The 19884-nt window shown below is 44.3% G+C and overlaps 1 protein-coding gene across 1 annotated transcript in view; it reads right to left on the bottom strand.

The window, feature by feature from the left end:
• Nucleotides 1-19884, bottom strand: part of mrvi1 (murine retrovirus integration site 1 homolog) — a 619638-nt gene that overhangs the window by 302642 nt on the left and 297112 nt on the right. The window contains exons 29-33 of the mRNA XM_059976243.1: nucleotides 18930-19024; nucleotides 7214-7264; nucleotides 6527-7120; nucleotides 2839-2917; nucleotides 595-712 (exon numbers count right to left, since the gene is read on the bottom strand). Coding sequence (XP_059832226.1) covers nucleotides 595-712; nucleotides 2839-2917; nucleotides 6527-7120; nucleotides 7214-7264; nucleotides 18930-19024 — 937 coding nt within the window. The remainder of the gene's footprint in view (nucleotides 1-594; nucleotides 713-2838; nucleotides 2918-6526; nucleotides 7121-7213; nucleotides 7265-18929; nucleotides 19025-19884) is intronic.

Raw genomic sequence — 19884 nt, 5'->3', positions numbered from 1 at the left:
CTCAGCTTGTTTTCTCCAGTCCTGCCAAAGGGTTTCGGCCCGATACATCAACTGTACTTTTGTCCATAGATGCTGCCTGGCCTGCTGAGTTTCTCCAGCATTTTGTGTGTGTTGTTTATAGACTAAAGTAATTTGCACCATTGCAAACAAGTTCAAGGAAGCTTGCAGAGTGGACAGATATTGTCACTTAGACCATATGGTACAGGAGCAGAATCAGGCCATTTGGCCCATCGAGTCTGCTTCACCATTCCATCATGGCTGATTCATTATTCCACTCAACCCTATTCTCCTGACTTACCCCCCTTAACTGCCGATGCCTTGACTAATCAAGAACCAATCAACTTTTGCCTTAAATACACCCAGTGACTTGGCCTCCACAGCTGTCTGTGGCAATGAATTCCACAGATTCACCACCCTCTGGCTGAAGAAATTCCTCCTTGTCTCTCTTTGAAATGGATGCCCCTCTATTCTGAGTGTGCTCCCAGGTCCTAGACTCACCCACCATTGGAAACATCCTCTCCATGTCCACTAAATATAGGCCTTTCAGTATTTAACAGTAACAGAGACGATTACCAAGAAAATGCAATCTCTTACCCTACAGGCAGCGCCCTCTGTACCTTCAGCTTCCGCAGCAGAGAGTCGGGAATGCTGGGTGTGGCATCGGAGCTGCCGTGGGTGCCATTGGCTGCAGGGCATGGGACGGGTGACGGACCTTCGAAAAACAAAGTTATTATCAAACTACATATATGCCACCATACACAACTCTGAGATTCATTTTCTTGTGGGCATTCACAGTAAGTACAAAGAACCATAAGAGAATCAATGAAAGACCGCACCCAACAGGAGAGACAAACAACCCATGTGCAAAAGGCTGTGCAAATTCAAAATAACCTGGGAAAGGTTTCACTGCTAACGTGATGGTCTTTCTGTAGAAGCAGTGTCTGGGTTATGGTGAGAGATAACGGGTGCTTTGGAATGTGAGCCGTCCAGTGAAGGGGATGGGATTTCGTGTTGTGTGCCTGACACTGGGCTGAGCTGGGGTCTTTGACTGGTGGGAGAGGACCACTGGTAGGATTTGAGCCAGTGGGGACCCTGATTCGATGCAGCAAGGTGTGGAGGTTTATGGAGGATGAGTTTTTGGAAGAGCTGATCAACAACCTGTCCATATTTGAATGTTGCATTACAATGGGCCCTTTTCGTTTTCTCTTTCATTTCTTTACTAACCGTTAAGTTAACATTCATAAATATAATTCCTTTAAATGTATGCAGTGTGTCGTCTGCTATTTCTTGGCACTGTAACGGTAACAAATTACACAGCATTCACACAAACCAGGATATGGGGTGAGAGGGCCATCTCATTCTCAGGAAAATGAGATGAAGACTCTTTGAAGATTAGACCACAGGTTGTGGGAACAGTTCAGGGGCTGGGCAAGTGAAGTTAATTCCTCTGGATCAGGAGCCTGATGGTTGAGGGGTAATAACTGTTCCTGAACCTGGTGGCGTGAGTCCTGAGGCTCCTGTACCTCCTTCCTGATGACAGGAGCAAGAAGAGATGTTTCTCTGCTGACAGACCTGCCAGAATGTCAATCAGAAAGGGTTTGGCTATTACCCTGTGCGAGTCCAGCCCGAGACGACCCTCCCTCAATGCAAGCGTGGCGGACATTAAACTCGCTGATGGTCACGGGGTTAGCATTGGGGTTACAGAGAATAGAGAGGGCAGAGTTCACAACTCCATGTCTCACAGTCCCAGTGCGGTGCCAGCACAGTCAAACCAGCAGCAGTAATCACATTTGCAAAGGGCAAAAATAATAAAAAATTTTTATTCTCTGGAACTCACATTGCTCATCTAATGAGAGGAGCCTCCTACGCACAGTGGGCAATGTTTCCCATTAGCAGCTCACGCACAACACTGGATCAAATAAAACCCATGGGCTGTCACAGCACAGATCCAACTGTTTCACACACTCATACATTCAGACACACACACACACTCAGACACACACATACACACACACACACACACACACTCTCTCTCACATACACACACACTCTCTCACACACACACACAAACACACACACTCTCTCTCTCACACACACACACAAACACACACACACACTCTCTCACACACACACACACACACACACACAGAAACACACACACACACAGACACACACACACACACAGAAACACACACACTCAGACACACACACACACACACACACACACTCAGACACACACTCTCTCTCACACACACATACACGCACACATTCAGACTCTCACACACACTCACAGACAGAAACACACACACACTCACATACACATACAAGCACAGACCCACACACAGACACACACACTCAGACACACATAGTCACACACACATTCTCTCTCTCTCTCACAGACACACAGATGCCCTAATGTTCATTCAGTAACTCACATCACATTCCGTAGCACACATAAACAAGTGCATGTGTATACATACACACACACTCAGACACACATACACACACACACACACACACACTTAGACACACATACACACAGATACAGACACACACACATACAAACACACACACATACACGTGCACACACACACACAGACACACATACACACAGATACAGACACACACACAACTCACACACACATACACACAGATACAGACACACACACACTCACACACACACACACAAACACACATGCACACGTGCATACACACATACACACACAAACACACATGCACACGTGCGCACACACACACACACACACACACAAACACAGTTTTACACACACACACACACACACAAACAAACACACACACACACTCAGCCTCGCCTTTTACCTCTCTCCTGTTCGTTGGTCTCACTGAGGTCGGGTAATCTCTGTGCTGACAGGTTTTGGTTCCGCATCAGTTTATTCTCCTGGTCAAACAGAAACAATGCTTTTATCTCTCTTGCTTGGGAGGGGCAGCAGTATTGTTTCTGGAATTAGGAGTTATTTTGCCTTCATTTAAGTGAGGCAGTGCGATTCTTGTCCACGCAAAATAGCTAGTGCAGAACTAGACTAAAATTCTGAATCTATTGCTCGATAACTGCCCTACAGATATTGCGGAAAAAAATCCTTAGAATGACCATAAGAACAGCTGTATATATCACACCAGAGTATAAGCTGCCTTTGACATCTTTATGCTTTAGCTACAGAGTACTTGGCCCATTTCAATCAGATTCCTGGTTTGAAGCTGCACATAGGAGCAGAATTAGGCCATTTGGCCCACTGAATCTGCTCTGCCATTCCATCATGACTAATTTATTATGCCACTCAACTCCATTCTCTTGCCTTCTCCCCATAATCTTTGATCCCCAAGAACCTATCAACCTCTGCCTTAAATATACCCAGTGACTTGGCCTCCACAGCCACCTGTGCAATGAATTCCACAAATTCACCACCATCTGGTTAAAGAAGTTCCTCCTCATCTCTGTTCTAAAGGGATGTTTGTCTAGATTGATACCCGAGGGTTTAACACAGACAGCTTATGACACATCGATCTGTGACACAAATTAGAACTCATTCCAATTACAATTTATAGTGTAAAGTGTTCCTTAAGGTTGTTATTGCTGGGGGAATAACAGGGATAAGCTCCCACTACCTGTAAATGGTCCCAGAGGTATGTGTCCCAAATAGCCTCTGACAACCAATTCCAGCTTCTGGCCTTCATGCCTGGCATAGCTACTATGCCCAGCGGATACTGACAGGAGAAGGGGCAAAGGTGGGTTACTGGCTCTTTAAAACCAATTGTTTTGGGCAGATGGGATGTGTCAGCCATGGTTGGCAGCTCATCTAGGACATGGAAAACATGATCTCCAACCTCTGCTGCCTTGTGGCTATACCCACTCATGGGGAAGCCTTCGAGAGTAAACCCCAAGAAAAAATCTGGAGCTGGAGTCACTGAGGCAGTGAGTTCAACGCTGACTGGCAACTCCTGCAATGCTGCTGGTGCCAAACTGTATTGGTCTCTGCCATTCCTTTAAGCCCATAAGATATAGGAGCAGAATTAGGCCATTCAGCCCATCGAGTCTGCTCTGCCACTTCATCACAGCTGATCCTGGATCCCCCTCAAACTCATACACCTGCTTCTTGCCATACCCTTTGATGCCCTGACCAATCAGGAAACAATCAACCTCCGCCTTAATATATCCACAGACTTGACCTCCACGGCAGTCTGTGACAGAGCATTCCACAGATTCACTACACACTGGCTAAAAAAATTCCTCCCTATCTCTGTTCTAAAAGATTGCTCCTCAATTTTGAGACTGTGCCCTCTAGTTCTGGACAGCCCCCACTAGAGGAAACATCCTCTCCACTTCCACCCCATCTAGCCCTTTCAACATTCAGTAGCTTTCAATGAGATCCTGATGCATTCTTCTCAATTCCAGTGAGTACAGGTCCAAAGCTGCCGAATGTTCCTGATATGTTAACCCCTTCTTTCCTGGAATCATCCTCCTGAACCTTTGGATTCATTCACTTTGTGGAGAGGGACAGCCTGCTTCACGAGCAACAGCTTACTCTCTGTATCACATAGACAGCCAGGATGTAACACACATGGTCGACCCTGACCAAGGGAGAGCCACAGAAGTAAAGAGATGCAGAAAGTTTGTCAAAGATAGTTTGCCATTTAATGGCATTGTGAAGATTTCACAATTGTGTAAAAATCGTATCAACAGATGTGTGGGAACATCATGCAGCAGACTACATTCCCACTCTCCACCTATTCCTTCATCCTGGTGTTGCGTGAACATCAGTGTTAGCAAACGACAGTCCAAATCGCATGCACTCTAACAAGCTGCTATACAAAATCAGATATACAAGAGGTATATTACTTGGAGGATTGGAGAGCAGCTGGGAGGGAGTGGGGAGGAGAGGGCTAAATGAGGAAGAAAGGGGAAATTTGGAGGATGAAGAGAGCAAGGAGAGGGTGAGAGTGACATGAGGCAAGTGGGTAGAAAGAGAGGGAGGGGGAGACAAATGGGGAGAGAAAGGGAATGGGAAGATGAGAGAGGGGAACAGAAAGACAGAGGGGGAGAGAGAGAGAGACAAGAAGAAAGGGGAGAGAGTGAGGAAAGAAATACAGAGGAAAAAAGGAGAAAATAGACAGAGGGGGAGAGAGAGAGAGAGAAAGATGAGGAGAGGAGGAGAGGGGTAATGAGGGGGAAAAAAGGAGGAAGGAAGAGAGAGAGAAAATAATTTCAATCCAGTACCTATTATGTGGGGAAATGGGAGTTCAGTGAATGATTTGAACCTAAGACTGGATCCAATTGTGGCCATTTCTGATGTGCAAAATTGTGCATCTAAACATTATTATTTATATCATATCATCTTGCGATTTTCTCTGTCTTCTAAAGTATTTTCTTGCTCAAGCATAAGGCCTAGAGCCACACAATGTTGTTAAAGGCCATTCGGCCCAACTGGTCCATGCTGACCAAGCTAGCCATCTAAACCAGTCTCATTGGCCTAAATTTAACCCATGTGCAGGTGCTTGGTAATTGGTTTTTAAATTGTCACATGAACCAAGGCACGGCGGAAAACGTTGCACACCATCCATACGAGTACGCCAATAGAAAATTGAATTGAAAATTCAACCAACAGAAAATTGTGGTTAAATAGAAAATTGAGCAAGTGGCTGCATTTGCACAAGATGAGGAACTACTACGGATTGTTCTTACAGAAACATGGCTCCAGGACAACATCCACGCACCATCAATCTACAGGCTGACACTTAGGGACTTGTGCTGTATCATTATTATTTTTTATATTATTATTATTATTATTTTTTGCAACTATGTTTTCTATTACCATAATTATGCTAGATGTGCTGTGTGTGATTGTTGATACTGCATTTTATTCCTTGGCCCTGGAGTGACGCTGTTTTATTTGGCTGTATTCATCTGTATGGTTGAATGACAATTAAACCTGAACTTGGGCCATGATGAGGTAGATTCAGAAATCGACAGTTACTGCAGCATCTTTATACAACGTACACCCTGAGCTAAGCACTGCATGCCCTGCTCATCCCCCACTCCGAGGACTTTCCTTTCATCCGCGTGCCTATGTAAGAGTCTCTTAAATGCCCCTAAGGTATCTGCCTCTACCAACGCCCCTGGCAGTGTGTTCCACACACCCACCACTCTCTGTGTAAAGATCTCTACGTTCTAGAAGTGGTTAAAGGAAGCGTGAGCTCGTTGCCAGGCAAGAACATGACTGCAGCAAAGTGATTTGTCGAGAAAGGAGTGCACAAAGTGACAGCATTTGTACATGCAGACAGTGACAAAGGAGGAACCAGAGCAAGGGTTCTAGCCATTCGCTTAACCGGACCTCAGCTGATCGTTCATCAAGGAGTAACGACCCTGTCAGGGCAGCAGTCCCAGCCTTGCTTCCAGGATTCCCTCTGCAGTGCCCCCCTCCAGGAAAATACCAAGGCAAAAGCATGCACCCCTTTCTGTGGGCAGAGAGCCCTTGACAAGCAGCGAAGTTACCTCACGCAGTTTGGTGAGTTTCTGCAGCTTTGGTTCAACGGGCAGTTCCTTACAGTCGAAAGCTCTAAGTTGGCTGTTGTCGAATACATTGAAACTGAAGCTCTCAACGGCCTGGAGAGGGGGGCTTGGGGGCTCCCCGTCCACCTCCAGACACTCCCAGGAAACGGCCCGCAGAAGGGGCTGCGAGCTCAGAGATTTGATTTCGGCTGTGCAGGGCTTCCTGGGGCGAGGGACAGCATGTTCAATACTCGTTCTAACTGCTCCGGTTTCAGAGACCAGCACCTGGGAGGGTCTCACTGGAATTATGTTGCATTCCAGAGATCTTGGCTTGGTAGGACCAGCCAAAGCACTTTCTGTCCCTTTGACATGGGTGCTATGGCGGTTCTTGTCCAAAGGCTTGGACTCGCTACGTCCACCAACTTCCAGGGAGGCAGCTTCTTTCCGATGGACAGATGTATCCGCCACCTTTCCAGGAGACATCTGCAGAGCCATTGGTCCAGGAGATGGTTTTCTATTTTCCACGGCCTTCTTGGCTGGAGATAGTTTTCTGGTTTCACTGGTTGTCCTGGCTGGAGATAGCTTTCTGGTGTGTTGCTAACGCAGTGGTTGAAGAGAAAAGAAAACAGTCAGTGGTTTGGCATTGATCATGAAGGCATAAAGAAATAACACAATACTGACAGTACCAACCTCGGATCTCACTCCAGCATCTTGTTGTCTTGATCCAGGGACTTCTAAAAGCTATAAATGAATGACATTTAACATAGCCACAAGATTACGGACTGAAAACAGAGACCCGATCAGGTATACTGCCAACTTCACCATCTCTTTGGTCAAGAAAGCACAGTAGCATCTCTGCTTTCTGAGGAATTTGAGGCAAATGAGGATCCCCTACCCCCCATTCTGACCAAATTTTACAGGAGTCCTGGCCAGTTGTATTATTGTCTGGTATGGGAATTGCAAGACCCTACAAAGGATTGAGAGGACTGCTGAGAAAACCATCAGGGTTTCTTTTCCACCCATTAGAGATATGTATCAAGACCTCTGAGTATGCAGGGCCCTTAGCATTGTCAGTTATCCCTCCCATCCATCCAGCAATCTCTGTGACCCTCTATCATCAGGCAGGAGGTACCTTAGCATTAGGACATGAATTTTAGGATGAGAAACAACTTCTTCCCTCAGACTGTGAGACGACTGAACTCCCTGCCACCACCCAGGTCTCACCACGAATGAAGCACCAGTAGCATTATACTGTTTACTTATAACTTGTCTCGTAAATGCATCTTATTATTTGTTAATTTATTGGTGGTAATATTACATTACTAAGAGCTGGTGATCTCTTAAAATAAACTCACCTGGCAGAAGGCAATGGCAAGCCACTGCTGTGACTTGCCTAGTACGCGATTTCCCAATATGTCAGAGCAGCGTGGAAGGAATCCATCTGCTACCTGGAAATAATTCCAGATGCGACCTACCTACGAAAATTACTTTATGTGTTGTGTGTGTGTACTGTGCTGTGCTTCTTGGTCTTGGGGGGGTGCGATGTTGTTTCATTTAGTAGTATACTTGTGTACAGACAATAAACTGAAATTGAACTTAAAGATTACTGATCTAAAGCAAAGACACCCAGTCAGGTACATGTCAGATTATGTCTGTGTAAATGCCACTGTTAACTTTCAGTCTATAAACTAAAGATCATAATCTCATTTGATGAACAGTCAGCCTGAAACATTGACTGTTTATTCATCTCCATGGATGCTGCCTGAGCTGCTGAGTTCCTCCAGCATTTTGTGTGTGTTGTTCATGATCTAATTAATGCTATTCACTGTTTACACCAGGGGTTAATCACTTGCCTAACATGGTTGTAGGAACATTCCAATATAAAAACACCGCACAGTAGTAACTATTAAAATAAATTTTACTGATGTGATCCCTATGAACTTTCTACTGTTTTTGCTCCAGAGGAGATGTTGGATTGGGGTGTGGAATTATTTTTTTTTGTAGTTTCATTTTTCTATGCTTGTTTTGTAATTCTATATACTCACCTACATATGCGTAATGGCTTGGTGAATTTTCTGTAAGAAACATATAGTTGTTTCTGTATCTTGCTGGAAATTTATTGATTTCTCAGTAGCACTACTTGTATCTGGCTATTTGATAGGCTAATTGTTATCACTGGAATTTGTGTTAACTCCACTCTGAGTATGAGATGACCACGATTGCTTTTCCTTAGCCTTTCCTTTGTTCTGTCAGTTCATTTTTTAACCAGTTCTTTGTTCTTTTAACACTAAGTTAAATTGCTTAGCAATAAGTTTTATTTATTTACATTTACTTTTATTTAGAGGTACAGAGCAGAGCCCTTCCTGTTCTTTGAGCCGTGCTGCCCAGCAGCCCACCTATTTACCCCTAGCTTAGTCACGGGGCAATTTACAATGACCAATTAACCTACTACCTGCACATCTTTGGATTGTGGGAGGAAACCGGAGCACCCGGAGGAAACCCACATCATCATGGGAACAGCATGAAACTCCTTCCAGATGGCATCAGAATTAAACTCTGAACTCTGATGCCCCAAGCATTGCACTAATGGCTACACTCCCGTGGCGCCCTATTGTCTCAATCTTGACCTCCAAAGGACCCTTGGATCCAAAAGAGGTCTTGATTAAATTCTTCCTTACTTCCAGATTCTTATCAAGCAGGCCTTCTGCTGGTCCGGGCTGACTGTGGATATTGTGTGCTAAATGTCTAGATACACAAGCCAAAGGAAGTACAATATGGAGGAGAAGCTGCTGCCCATGCAGCAGGCTCCCCCTCTCCACGCGGTTGATGAATCCAAAGGAACGGCAGAGACCGATACAGTTTAGTACCGGCAACATCACAGGAGTTGCCAGTCAGTGTTGAACTCAGTGTAGGACTGCATTACGGACTCCAGCTCTGGATATTTCCCTCTTCACTTGCTCCTGAAGCCTTCCCCATGAACGGTTATAGCTACAAGGTAGTGGAGGTTTGATCAGCTTTTTTCTCTTCACTGAGCTGCCAACACAGCTGGCGAGCCCCATCGGCCCAAAGTGACTGGTTTTAAGGTGCCAGTAATCCATCTTTGCCCCTTCTCCCGTCCATAGAAATGGTTCTGCTGGGCTTAATAAGCCAATCATGAAGGTCAGGAGCAGGACTTGGATGCCAGAGGCTATTTGAGACGTACATCTTTGGGAGCATTTAATAGATGGTGGGAGCTCATCTCCACTATCCACCCACCTCCCCCCCCTACAGCTATGACAACCTTAAGGAACCAAGATTATTATTACATTATTGCAATTAGAGTCTTCCTTCTTCATCCATTCACTTCTTTCACCTGCTTCCCCCCTCCATCACCTGCCAGGTTGTATCCTCCATCACCTTATTCTGGCTTCTGGCCCTTCCTTTCCAGTCCTGATTAAGTGTGAACTTTTCATTCATTTCCAGAGACGCTTCCTGGCCTGCTCAGTTCCTCCAGCATTTTGTGAGTTGCCCTGGATTTCCAGCAGCTTCGGAATCTCGTGTCTAGGTCCAGATCATTGGCAGATTTCTCTCGGCAGAAAGCTGGCTGGACTCTACGTATCTACATACTCTGTATGTAAGTTAGCACAGTGTGGTCACCACACCTTTCCATACACCACAGTAGCACTATGGCCAACACAATGCTGTTACAGCCCAGGGCGACCCAGTTCAGAGTTCAATTCTGTAAGGATTTTGTACATTCCTTCCTGTGAGCTCATAGGTTTCCTCGGGGTGCTCCGGTTTCTTCCCACATTCCAAAGATGCACAGGTTAGTAGGTGAATTAGTCTTTGTAAATTGTTCTGTGATTAGGAGGTGGATTGCTGGGCTGGAAGGGTTAATTCTATGCTGCATTGCTCAATTGAATAAAATATAAATTTAGCAGCTGTCCTGACAGCAACATCACCCCCGAATAAGCTGCTGGGAGGATTCAGTGGGTAAAGAAACATCTGTCTTGTTCTTCCAGCAGACAGTTTGTGGCTCCAGATTCCAGCATTCCCAGTCCCCTGTGTCTTCATTATGATCTGATAGTGTGCTTACAGAGAAGGAGAGAATATAGCTACAACATGGGAAGTAGAGTTTGGTGTAATGTTATTAGAGCACCAGTGGCATGGGTCCAATTCTATAAGATACAGGAGCAGAATTAGGCCATTTGGCCCAGTGAGTCTGGTCCACCATTTCATCATGGCTGATCCAATTTTTCACTCAGCCCCAATTTCCTGCCTTCTCCCCATATCTGTTCATGCCCTGACCAATCAAGAATCTATCAATTTCTGCTTTAAATATACATAAAGTGTTGACCTCCACAGCTGCCTGTAGCAAAGAATTCCACAGATTCACCACTCTCTGGCTAAAGAATTTCCTCCTCATCTCCGTTCTAAAAGGACGCCCCTCTATTCTGAGGCTGTGTCTTCTGGTCCTAGACTCTCCAACCATAGGAAACATCCTCTCCATACCTACTCTATCAAGGCCTTTCACCTTGATAGGTTTCAATGAGGTTAGCCCTCATTCCTCTGAATTCTAGTGAATACAGGACTGAAGCCATCAAATGTTCTTCATGTGACAAGCCGTTCAATCCTGGAATCATTTTTGTGAAGCTCCTTTGACCCTCTCCAGTGTCAGTACATCCTTTCTAAGGCAGGGGGCCCAAAACTACTCACAATACTCCAAGTGAGGCTTCACCAGTGCTTTATAAAGCCTCAATATTACATCCTTGCTTTTATATCCTAGTCCTATATATAACATATAACCATATAACAATTACAGCACGGAAACAGGCCATCTCAGTCCTTCTAGTCCAGGGGTGGGCAAACTTTTTGACTTGAGGGCCACAAAGGGTTCTAAAATTTGACAGGGGGGCCGGACCAGGAGCAGATGGACCGAGTGTTTTGGTAATACACCTCATAAGAGAAAATAAAATATCATGGGATATGTAGAAAACATGTGCTTTAATTTCAATTGAAAATGAACAAATGCATTACAACAAAATATCTGTCTTTGAAGTCCCATGGTATTTAGCTATTTATTGAAATGACTTTTAAAACACTGAAAATTAAATGAATAAAATACAGCTTTTTTTAATAGTAACAGTTATTATTTTAAAGCACTGAAAATTCTGTTATCCTTCAAGATATTATCATCATCACTCTCCTCCTGACTGTCTTTATTTCAAAAACGGTAGGAGATGCAGGTCTACTTGTCCTGCTCCTTCTTATTCAATTGTCCCCTGTGCCAAAACTCAACAACGACCCGCAGAATGACAAAGCAGGGAGAGCGCGCCGGTATGCGGAGCTCTGTGCTCGCAAATCCCCGCAGGCTATCTCTCTTAGCCGGAACGCTGGCTAATTGTGAGCCGGTTCGGATGTGCCAGGAAATGGATCGCCACAAGGTCACAAAGTAAAGCGCAAATGTGGAGTAATACGCTGCACCTCAACAAAGGTCAATGTATATAGCGTGCGTCATCTATTGGGAAAACGCCAGAATTGCAGGGAGAAAACGTTAACAAGGTTTATTAATATAATTTCATCAAGTTCTGCGGGCCGGATTAAAAAGCTTAACGGGCCGCATATGGCCCGCGGGCCGTAGTTTGCCCATGCCTGTTCTAGTCCGTGCCGAATGCTTACTCTCACCTAGTCTCACTGGCCCGCACTCAGCCCTTAACCCTCCATTCCTTTCCTGTCCATAGACCTATCCAATTTTGCTTTAAATGACAATACCGAACCTGCCTCTACCACTTCTACTGGAAGCTCATTCCACACAGTCCTCTTGAAAAGAATGATAACATCCCTTTAGCCTTCTTCACCATTGATTTAACCAACAAATTAACCCTTAGTGAATCCTGCACAAGGACTCCCAAGTCCTTTTGCACCTCAGATTTTTGAATTTTCTCTCCATTTAGAAAAATAGACTACTCTTTTATTTCTTCTGCCAAAGTGCATGACCGTACTCTTCCTGACACTGATTTTCACCTGCCACTTCTTTGCCTATTCTCCTAATCTGTCTAAATCCTTCGGTAACGTCTCTGCTTCCTCACAGCTACCTCTCCCTTCACCTATCTTCGTATCGCCCATAAACTTTGCAACAAAGGCATCAATTCCATCAGCCTTTGTAAAAAGAATTGGTCCCAACATAGACCCCTGTGGAACAACACTAGTCACTGGCAGCCAACCAGAAAAGGCTCCCTTTATTCCCACATTTTGCCTCCTGCCGTGCTAGAATCTTTCCTGTAATACCATGGGCTCTTAAGTTGTTAAACGACCTCATGTGTGACACCTTGTCAAAGGCCTTCTGAAAATCCAAATACACAATATCAACCAATTCTCTTTCATCTTATTCTGCTTGCTAATTTTTCAAAGAACTTCAACAGATTTGTCAGTTAAGATTTTCCCTTAAGGAAACCACACCTACTATGGCCTATTTTATCATGTGCCTCCAAGTACTCTGAAACTACATCCTTAAAAATTGACTTCAACATCTTCCCAACCACTGAGGTCAGAATAACTGGCCGAGAGTTTCCTTTCATTCTGCCTCTCTTCCTTCTTGAAGTGTGGAGTGACATTTACAATTTTCCGGTCTTCCAGAACCATTCCAGAACCTCGAGAAGAAGGCCTTGGCCTGAAACCAACTGTTTACTCTTTTCCATAAATGCTGCCTGACCTACTGAGTTCCTCCAGCATTTCATGTGTGTAATTTGGATTTCCAGCATTTGCAGATTTTCTCGTGTTTGCCATTTCAGAATCTAGTGATCCTTAAAAGATCATTACCAATGCCTCCACGATCTCTTTAGTCACCTCTTTCAGAACTTTGGAGTGTACACCATCTGACCAGATGGCTTATCTGCCTCTCTTTTACACTTTATGTATCTGCAGAAACTTTTGGTATCCTCTTTAATATTATTGGTTAGCTTATTTTTATATTCCATCTTTTTCTTTTTAATGACCTTTTTGGTTGCCTTCTATGGGTTTTTAAAAGCTTTCCAATCCTTGAACTTCCCACTAATCTTTGCTCTATTATATGTACTCTCTTAAGCTTTTATCTTGGCTTTGACTTCTCTTGTTAGCCATGGTTGTGTCGTCTTGCCTTTAGAATACTATTTCCTCTTTGGGATGTCTATATCCTGTGTCTTCCGAATTGTTTTCAGAAATTCCAGCCATTGCTGCGTTGTCGTCATCCCTGCCAGTGTTCTTTTCCAATCAATTCTGGTCAACTTCTCTCTCATGCCTCTGCAATTCCCTTTACTCCACGGTAATAATGATACATCTGACATTAGCTTCTCCTTCTCAAATTTCAGGATGAATTTGATCATGTTATGATCACTTTACCCTGACAGTTCTTTTACCTTAAGCTCTCTAATCAATTCCAGTTCATTGCACAACACCCAATCCAGAACTGCTGATTCCCTCGTGGACTCAACTGCAAGCTGCTCTGAAAAGCCACCTCATAGGCATTTTACAAATCCCCCCTCTTGGAATCCAGCACCAACTTTATTTTCCCAATCCACCTCCATATTGAAATCTTCCATGATTATTTTACATTGTTTTTTTGGCAAACGTTTTCTATGTCCCGTCGTAATTTGTAGACCAAATCCTTACTACTGTTTTCATTTATTTATATAACTCACAAAAGGGTTGTTTCACCCTTGCAGTTCCTTAGCTTTACCCACAATGATTCAACACCTTCCGACCCTATGTCACCTTTTTCTAATAATTTGATTTCATTTTTTACCAACAGAGCAACGCCACCCCCTCTGCCTTCTTGTCTGTGCTTTTGAGAGAACGTGTATCCCTGGACATTAAGCTCCCAGCAATAATCTTCTTTCAGCGATGATTCAGTGTGTCTACAACATCATACCTGCCATTCTGTAACTGTGCCGCAAGTTCTCTATCTTATTCCATATACTGGACACATTCAAATATAACACCTCCAGTCCTGTACTCACCCTTTTTGATTTTGTCTGCATTTTACAAGGCAACTCATCCTGTTGACGGCTATTTTGCCCTGTCATCAGCCTCTCCTTGCTCGCAGTATCACTACACACTGTCTCTGTTTGTAAACCATCTGCCTCATCCTCAGCATTATCACTCCAGTTCCCATCCCCTTGCCAAATTAGTTTCAACCCTCCTGAACAACTGTAGCCAACCTGCCCGCAAGGATATCGATCCCCCTCGGGCTCAGGTGTATTCCATCCCTTTTGTACAGATCGTACCTTCCCCAGAGGAGATCCCAATGATTCATAAATCTGAACCCCTGTCCCCTGCACCAGTTTCTCAGCCACACATTCACCTGCCAGATCATCTTATTCTAACCCCCACCGGTACCTGGCACAGGCAGCAATCCAGAGATTACTATCCTGGAGATCCCGTTTCTCAGCTTTCTATGTAGCTCCTTAAAATCTCTCTTCAGGACCTCCTCACCTTGGCTACCTCTGTCACTGGTGCCGAGATACACCTCCCCTTGAGAATGCCATGGACCTGATCTGAGACATCCCAGACCCTGGCACCAGGGAGGCAATAGGGCCTGTTACCATGCTGAATCTCTAAATAAATACAATTTATAACTGCCAAGGCCACACAGAGTGGGTGTGTCTGAGTGCTAGTGGGGTAAGTAAAGACATCAAACTCTCAGCCCTTGTTGTTAGTGAAAGCATTTTATTGTGCATTCACACATGCAATACAGGTGCAGTCACCAGCGCAGTGAGTTGTGCAGTAGAGTTAGCTGTACAGGTGGAGGAGCTGTTCATTCTGCCACGTGTGACGTTAACAGGGAGATAAGGCAGGGGAGCTTTGACAGAGATCGGCAGCTACCTGCTTCTCAAACATGTGTCCCAATGTGAGACCGGATGTACGATCAATGGTGGGTTAATAAACAAAGCAGCTTCGAATCATTCAGAGTCGCAGTGAATACAAGATGGAAGATTGCCCTTCAAAGTATCTCCTTGTGGTCTGGTACAGCCAATCAACAGAAACAGAACAAGCTGCAGAGAGAACATCGTTCCCCAGAATCCACAAAGCCACAGAGAGCCATACATCATGGGCACATCCTCCCCAACATCCGTACTATCTACAGGAGGAGCTGCCTCATCCATCATCAAAGATCCCCACCATCTGAACCACACCATCTTGTCATAGTCACCATCGGGCAGGAGGTACAGAAGCCTGAAGCCCAACACCACCAGGTTAAGGAACAGCTACAGTATTTCCCTTCAACCATTCGATTCATGAACCAACTGGCACAAACTGAATCACTATAAACCTTTGGTCTCTTTGAACTACAATGGTTTATTTTCTTATTGTCATAGTTGTCTTTTTTCTTGTATGATGGTGTATGTTTAATTGATGCTTTTCTTGTGAGAGCTGCTCAGCTGACGCTCTGTGCCTGTGATAAAACCGCGTGTTTTGCTTTGCATCTCTGTCGACATGCTCGCGTGTAGATGGTGGGAGGCTGGACAGACTTGAGTTTACTCTGGAGGGTCGGAGGCTGAGGGGAGATCTGACAGAGAGTTTTCAAAGAGTTAGAGTGGACAGACAGCACCTTCTTCCCAGGGTTGAAATGTCTCATACTGGAGGGCATGTATTTAAGGTGAGAGGGGGTAACTTCAAAGAAGAAGTGAGGGGCAAGTTTTTTTTTACACAGAGATGGTGGGTGCCTGCATTAGTTTAGTTAGCCATTCGATTACCGATCTTGGCACAAAATTGTGGGCCAAGGGACGTGTTCCTATGAGGTGCTGTTCTGTGTTCAATGTTTCATAACAGTGAACTTGACAATGAACTGTGGACATTTATCTTTGTGCTTCCACCCAACACATTTATACAGACCAAGTTGCTTATCAAAACTAGTCCCATTTGCCCAGATTAATCCCATTTCCCTCTAAATCAGGGGCTCACAACCTTTTTGATGCCATGGACCAATACCCATAGAGGTCCATGGAGCCCAGGTTGGGAACCCTACCCTAAACCTTCCCTATCCATTTCTTCTACAAGCTGCTTTCCTGCTGAGGCAGATGGAAGCTCCCAACAACAGAGCCATTCCCCATCCTGACCATGTCAGTGCTCTCACACCCAACAACTTCCCTTCAATGAAGCACTCGGCTCAGTTTGTTTCTTGTTGTCATTACCAAACACATGAATGGTTCAGAACTGAGAGCTGCTGTGGAAAAGCCCAATACAGCAATTACAATTGTGTCAGAGAGAGGGAGAGTGGGAGAGAGGGTATCAGGAGTAGAGTATCACAATGTATTATTGGGAAATAGGTGTGTGTCAGAGAGGTATCAGAGAGAGAGGGAGAGTGGGAGAGAGGGTATCTGGAGTAGAGTATCACAATGTATTATTGGGAAATAGGTGTGTGTCAGAGAGAGGGAGAGTGAGAGAGAGGGTATCAGAAGGAGAGTATCACAATGTATTATTGGGAAATAGGTGAGAGTGAGAGAGGGAGAGTGGGAGAGAGGGTATCAGAAGGAGAGTATCGCAATGTATTATTGGGAAATAGGTGTGTGTCAGAGAGAGGGAGAGTGGGAGAGAGGGAGAGTGAGAGAGAGGGTATCAGAAGGAGAGTATCACAATGTGTTATTGGGAAATAGGTGAGAGTGGGAGAGAGGGAGAGTGGGAGAGAGGGTATCAGGAGTAGAGTATCACAATGTATTATTGGGAAATAGGTGTGTGTCAGAGAGGTATCAGAGAGAGAGGGAGAGTGGGTTTAGTACCATCACATCTACTAAGATAAAGTGAAAAGCTTGCATAGTGTGCACACAGATCAGATCATTACACAGCACATTGAGGTCGAACAAGGTAAAACAGTAACAATGCAGAATGAAGTGTTAGAGCCACAGAGAAATGCAGTGTAGGTAGACAATAAAACGCAAGATCATAATGAGGTAGATTGTCAGGTCATTCAACACAGGAAGGGACAACATAAAACCATAAGATACAGGAGCAGAATTAGGCCATTCAGCCCATCAAGTCCACTCTGTATTGAAGATATGAGGTATTGAAGAGATGGGGTAAAGGAGGGATGGAAGGAACAGGCAGGAATGGTGTGGAGTCAATGAAACATCAATTTGCTAGGAGCACTTCTATCACCAGTGGTTAGAAATCCCAGTTAATGACAGCTCAGGACTAATTAAACACAATGGGGATAATAATAAAACAGTTATATTAATCAGAAGAGGACAGAGTGGTTAGCTCTGTGTGGGGTTATTAATTTCCCACACAATCTGTCACAGAAGACAGCGAGCATGAATGGGACAATGCACAGTAAGTGGAACTCCAAATAAGTACTCATCACCTGACACAAGATGGACGATCATAGGAGCAGAATTAGGCCATTTGGCCTATCAAGTCTGCTCTGCCATTCCATCACGGTTAATCCATTTTTCCTCAGAACCCCATTCTCCTGTTTTCTTCCTGTGACCTTTGACACCTTGACTATCAAGAACCCATCAACCTCCACTTTAAATATACTCAATGACTTGGCCTCCACAACAATCTATGCCAATGAATTCCACAGATTCACCACTCTCTGACCAAAGAAATTCCTCCTCATCTCTGATTCTGAGGCTGTTCCCTCTGGTCCTAGACTCCCCCAAAACAGGAAACATCCTCTGCATATCTACTCTATCTAGGCCTATCTGCACAGGACTGGAAGCTCAACCAGCTCCATCATGGGCATAAGCCTCCCCTCCGTTCAGGACATCTTCAAAAGGTGGCGTCTCAGAAAGGCAGCATCCCTCTAAGGCCCCATCACCCAGGACATGCCCTTTCCTCAAAGCTATCATCAGGGAGGAGGTACAGGAGCCTGAGGACACACACTCGATGTTTCAGGAACAGCTTCTTCCTCTCAACCATCAGATTTTTGAATGGACAGTAAACCCTTGTACACTACCTCAATTTTTTTTCTTTGTTTTGCTCACTTTTTGCATTACTTCAGGATCAAGATCAGAATCAGGTTTACTATCGCCGGCATGTGACCTGAAATTTGTTAACTTAGCAGCAGCAGTTCAATGCAATACATAATCTAGCAGAGAGAGAAAAAATAATAATAAATAAAATAAAAACAGTCATAATAATCAATAAACAAGTAAATCAATTATGCATATTGAATTGATTTAAAAATGTGTAAAAACAGAAATACTGTATATTAAAAGAAGTGTGTTTCTTATTATGATTTACAGATTTTTTATTATGTACTGCAGTGTACCACTGTTGCACAACAACAAACTTCACAACATGCGCCAGTGATACTAAACCTAATTCTGATTCTGCTTATGAGCCTACCATGGGGGATCTTGTCAAAGGGCAGTGACACATCAGCCCAGTGCAAAATGTCTTTCCTCAGATCCTAGGGGATCAGCACCATTGTGAACGAGGGATCTTTTACCTTCATCTCCTTGTCCCTGATGGGTGAAGAGGCATCTTCCTCCCCAGCCTGAAGCGAAGGCACGACCATTGTCCGGACTGCTGGCATGTCTGGCTCTGGTGGGGAAATCAAGTAAGTGTCACAGAGACAGAGAGTCATAGAGAACTACAGTACAGAAACAGGCCCTTCAGTCCATCTAGTCCATGCCAAACTATAATTCTACCTAGACTCATCCTTCCATACACTTCCCATACATGTTTCTATCCAAACTTCCCTTAAATGTTGAAATCAATCTCAGTCCTCCACTCACACGGGCACCCTCTGAGTGAAGAAGCTCCCTCTTGTGTTCCCCTTAAACATTTCAACTTTCACCCTTAACCCATGACTCTGGTTGTAGTCTCACCCAATCTCTGTGGAAAAAGCCTGCTTGCATTCACCCCTTCTATGCCCCTGATAATTTTGCATACCTCTATCAAATCTCCCCTCATTCTCCAGCGCTCCAGGGAACAAAGTCCTAACTTACTCAACCTTTCCCTATAACTCAGGTCCTCAAGACCTGGCAATATCTGTGTAATTTTTTTCTGTATTTGATTGAAAATGGTTATGCTGACTCGTCTGGTCTCCCTACTCTCACCAGCTGGCTATGGTCTTTTTTCCCACGGTTGGTAAAGTACAAACAAAAGATTTGCATTTCTATAGTGCTACTGGACCTTCCAATGTGCTTTGTACCCACATAGGTTACGTTGGAGTAGTTTGGTCAATTCTTAGATTAGACTGTTTAATTGTTGTTCTTTGCAGCTTAACAATTAATTATCTGATTGTATTTTTATGACTACAGGCAGTCCCCAGGTTATGAACAAGTTCCGTTCCTGAGTCTGTCTTTAAGTTGGATTTGCACATCAGTCAGCCAAACGTTTGTCTTAATATATAGTATATATTAAGTACAGTATATACTATAATATATGGTATAGTATAT

The sequence above is a fragment of the Hypanus sabinus genome, chromosome 7, assembly GCF_030144855.1.
Source record: "Hypanus sabinus isolate sHypSab1 chromosome 7, sHypSab1.hap1, whole genome shotgun sequence".
NCBI lineage: Eukaryota > Metazoa > Chordata > Chondrichthyes > Myliobatiformes > Dasyatidae > Hypanus > Hypanus sabinus.
This window is presented reverse-complemented; position numbering and strand designations above follow the sequence as displayed.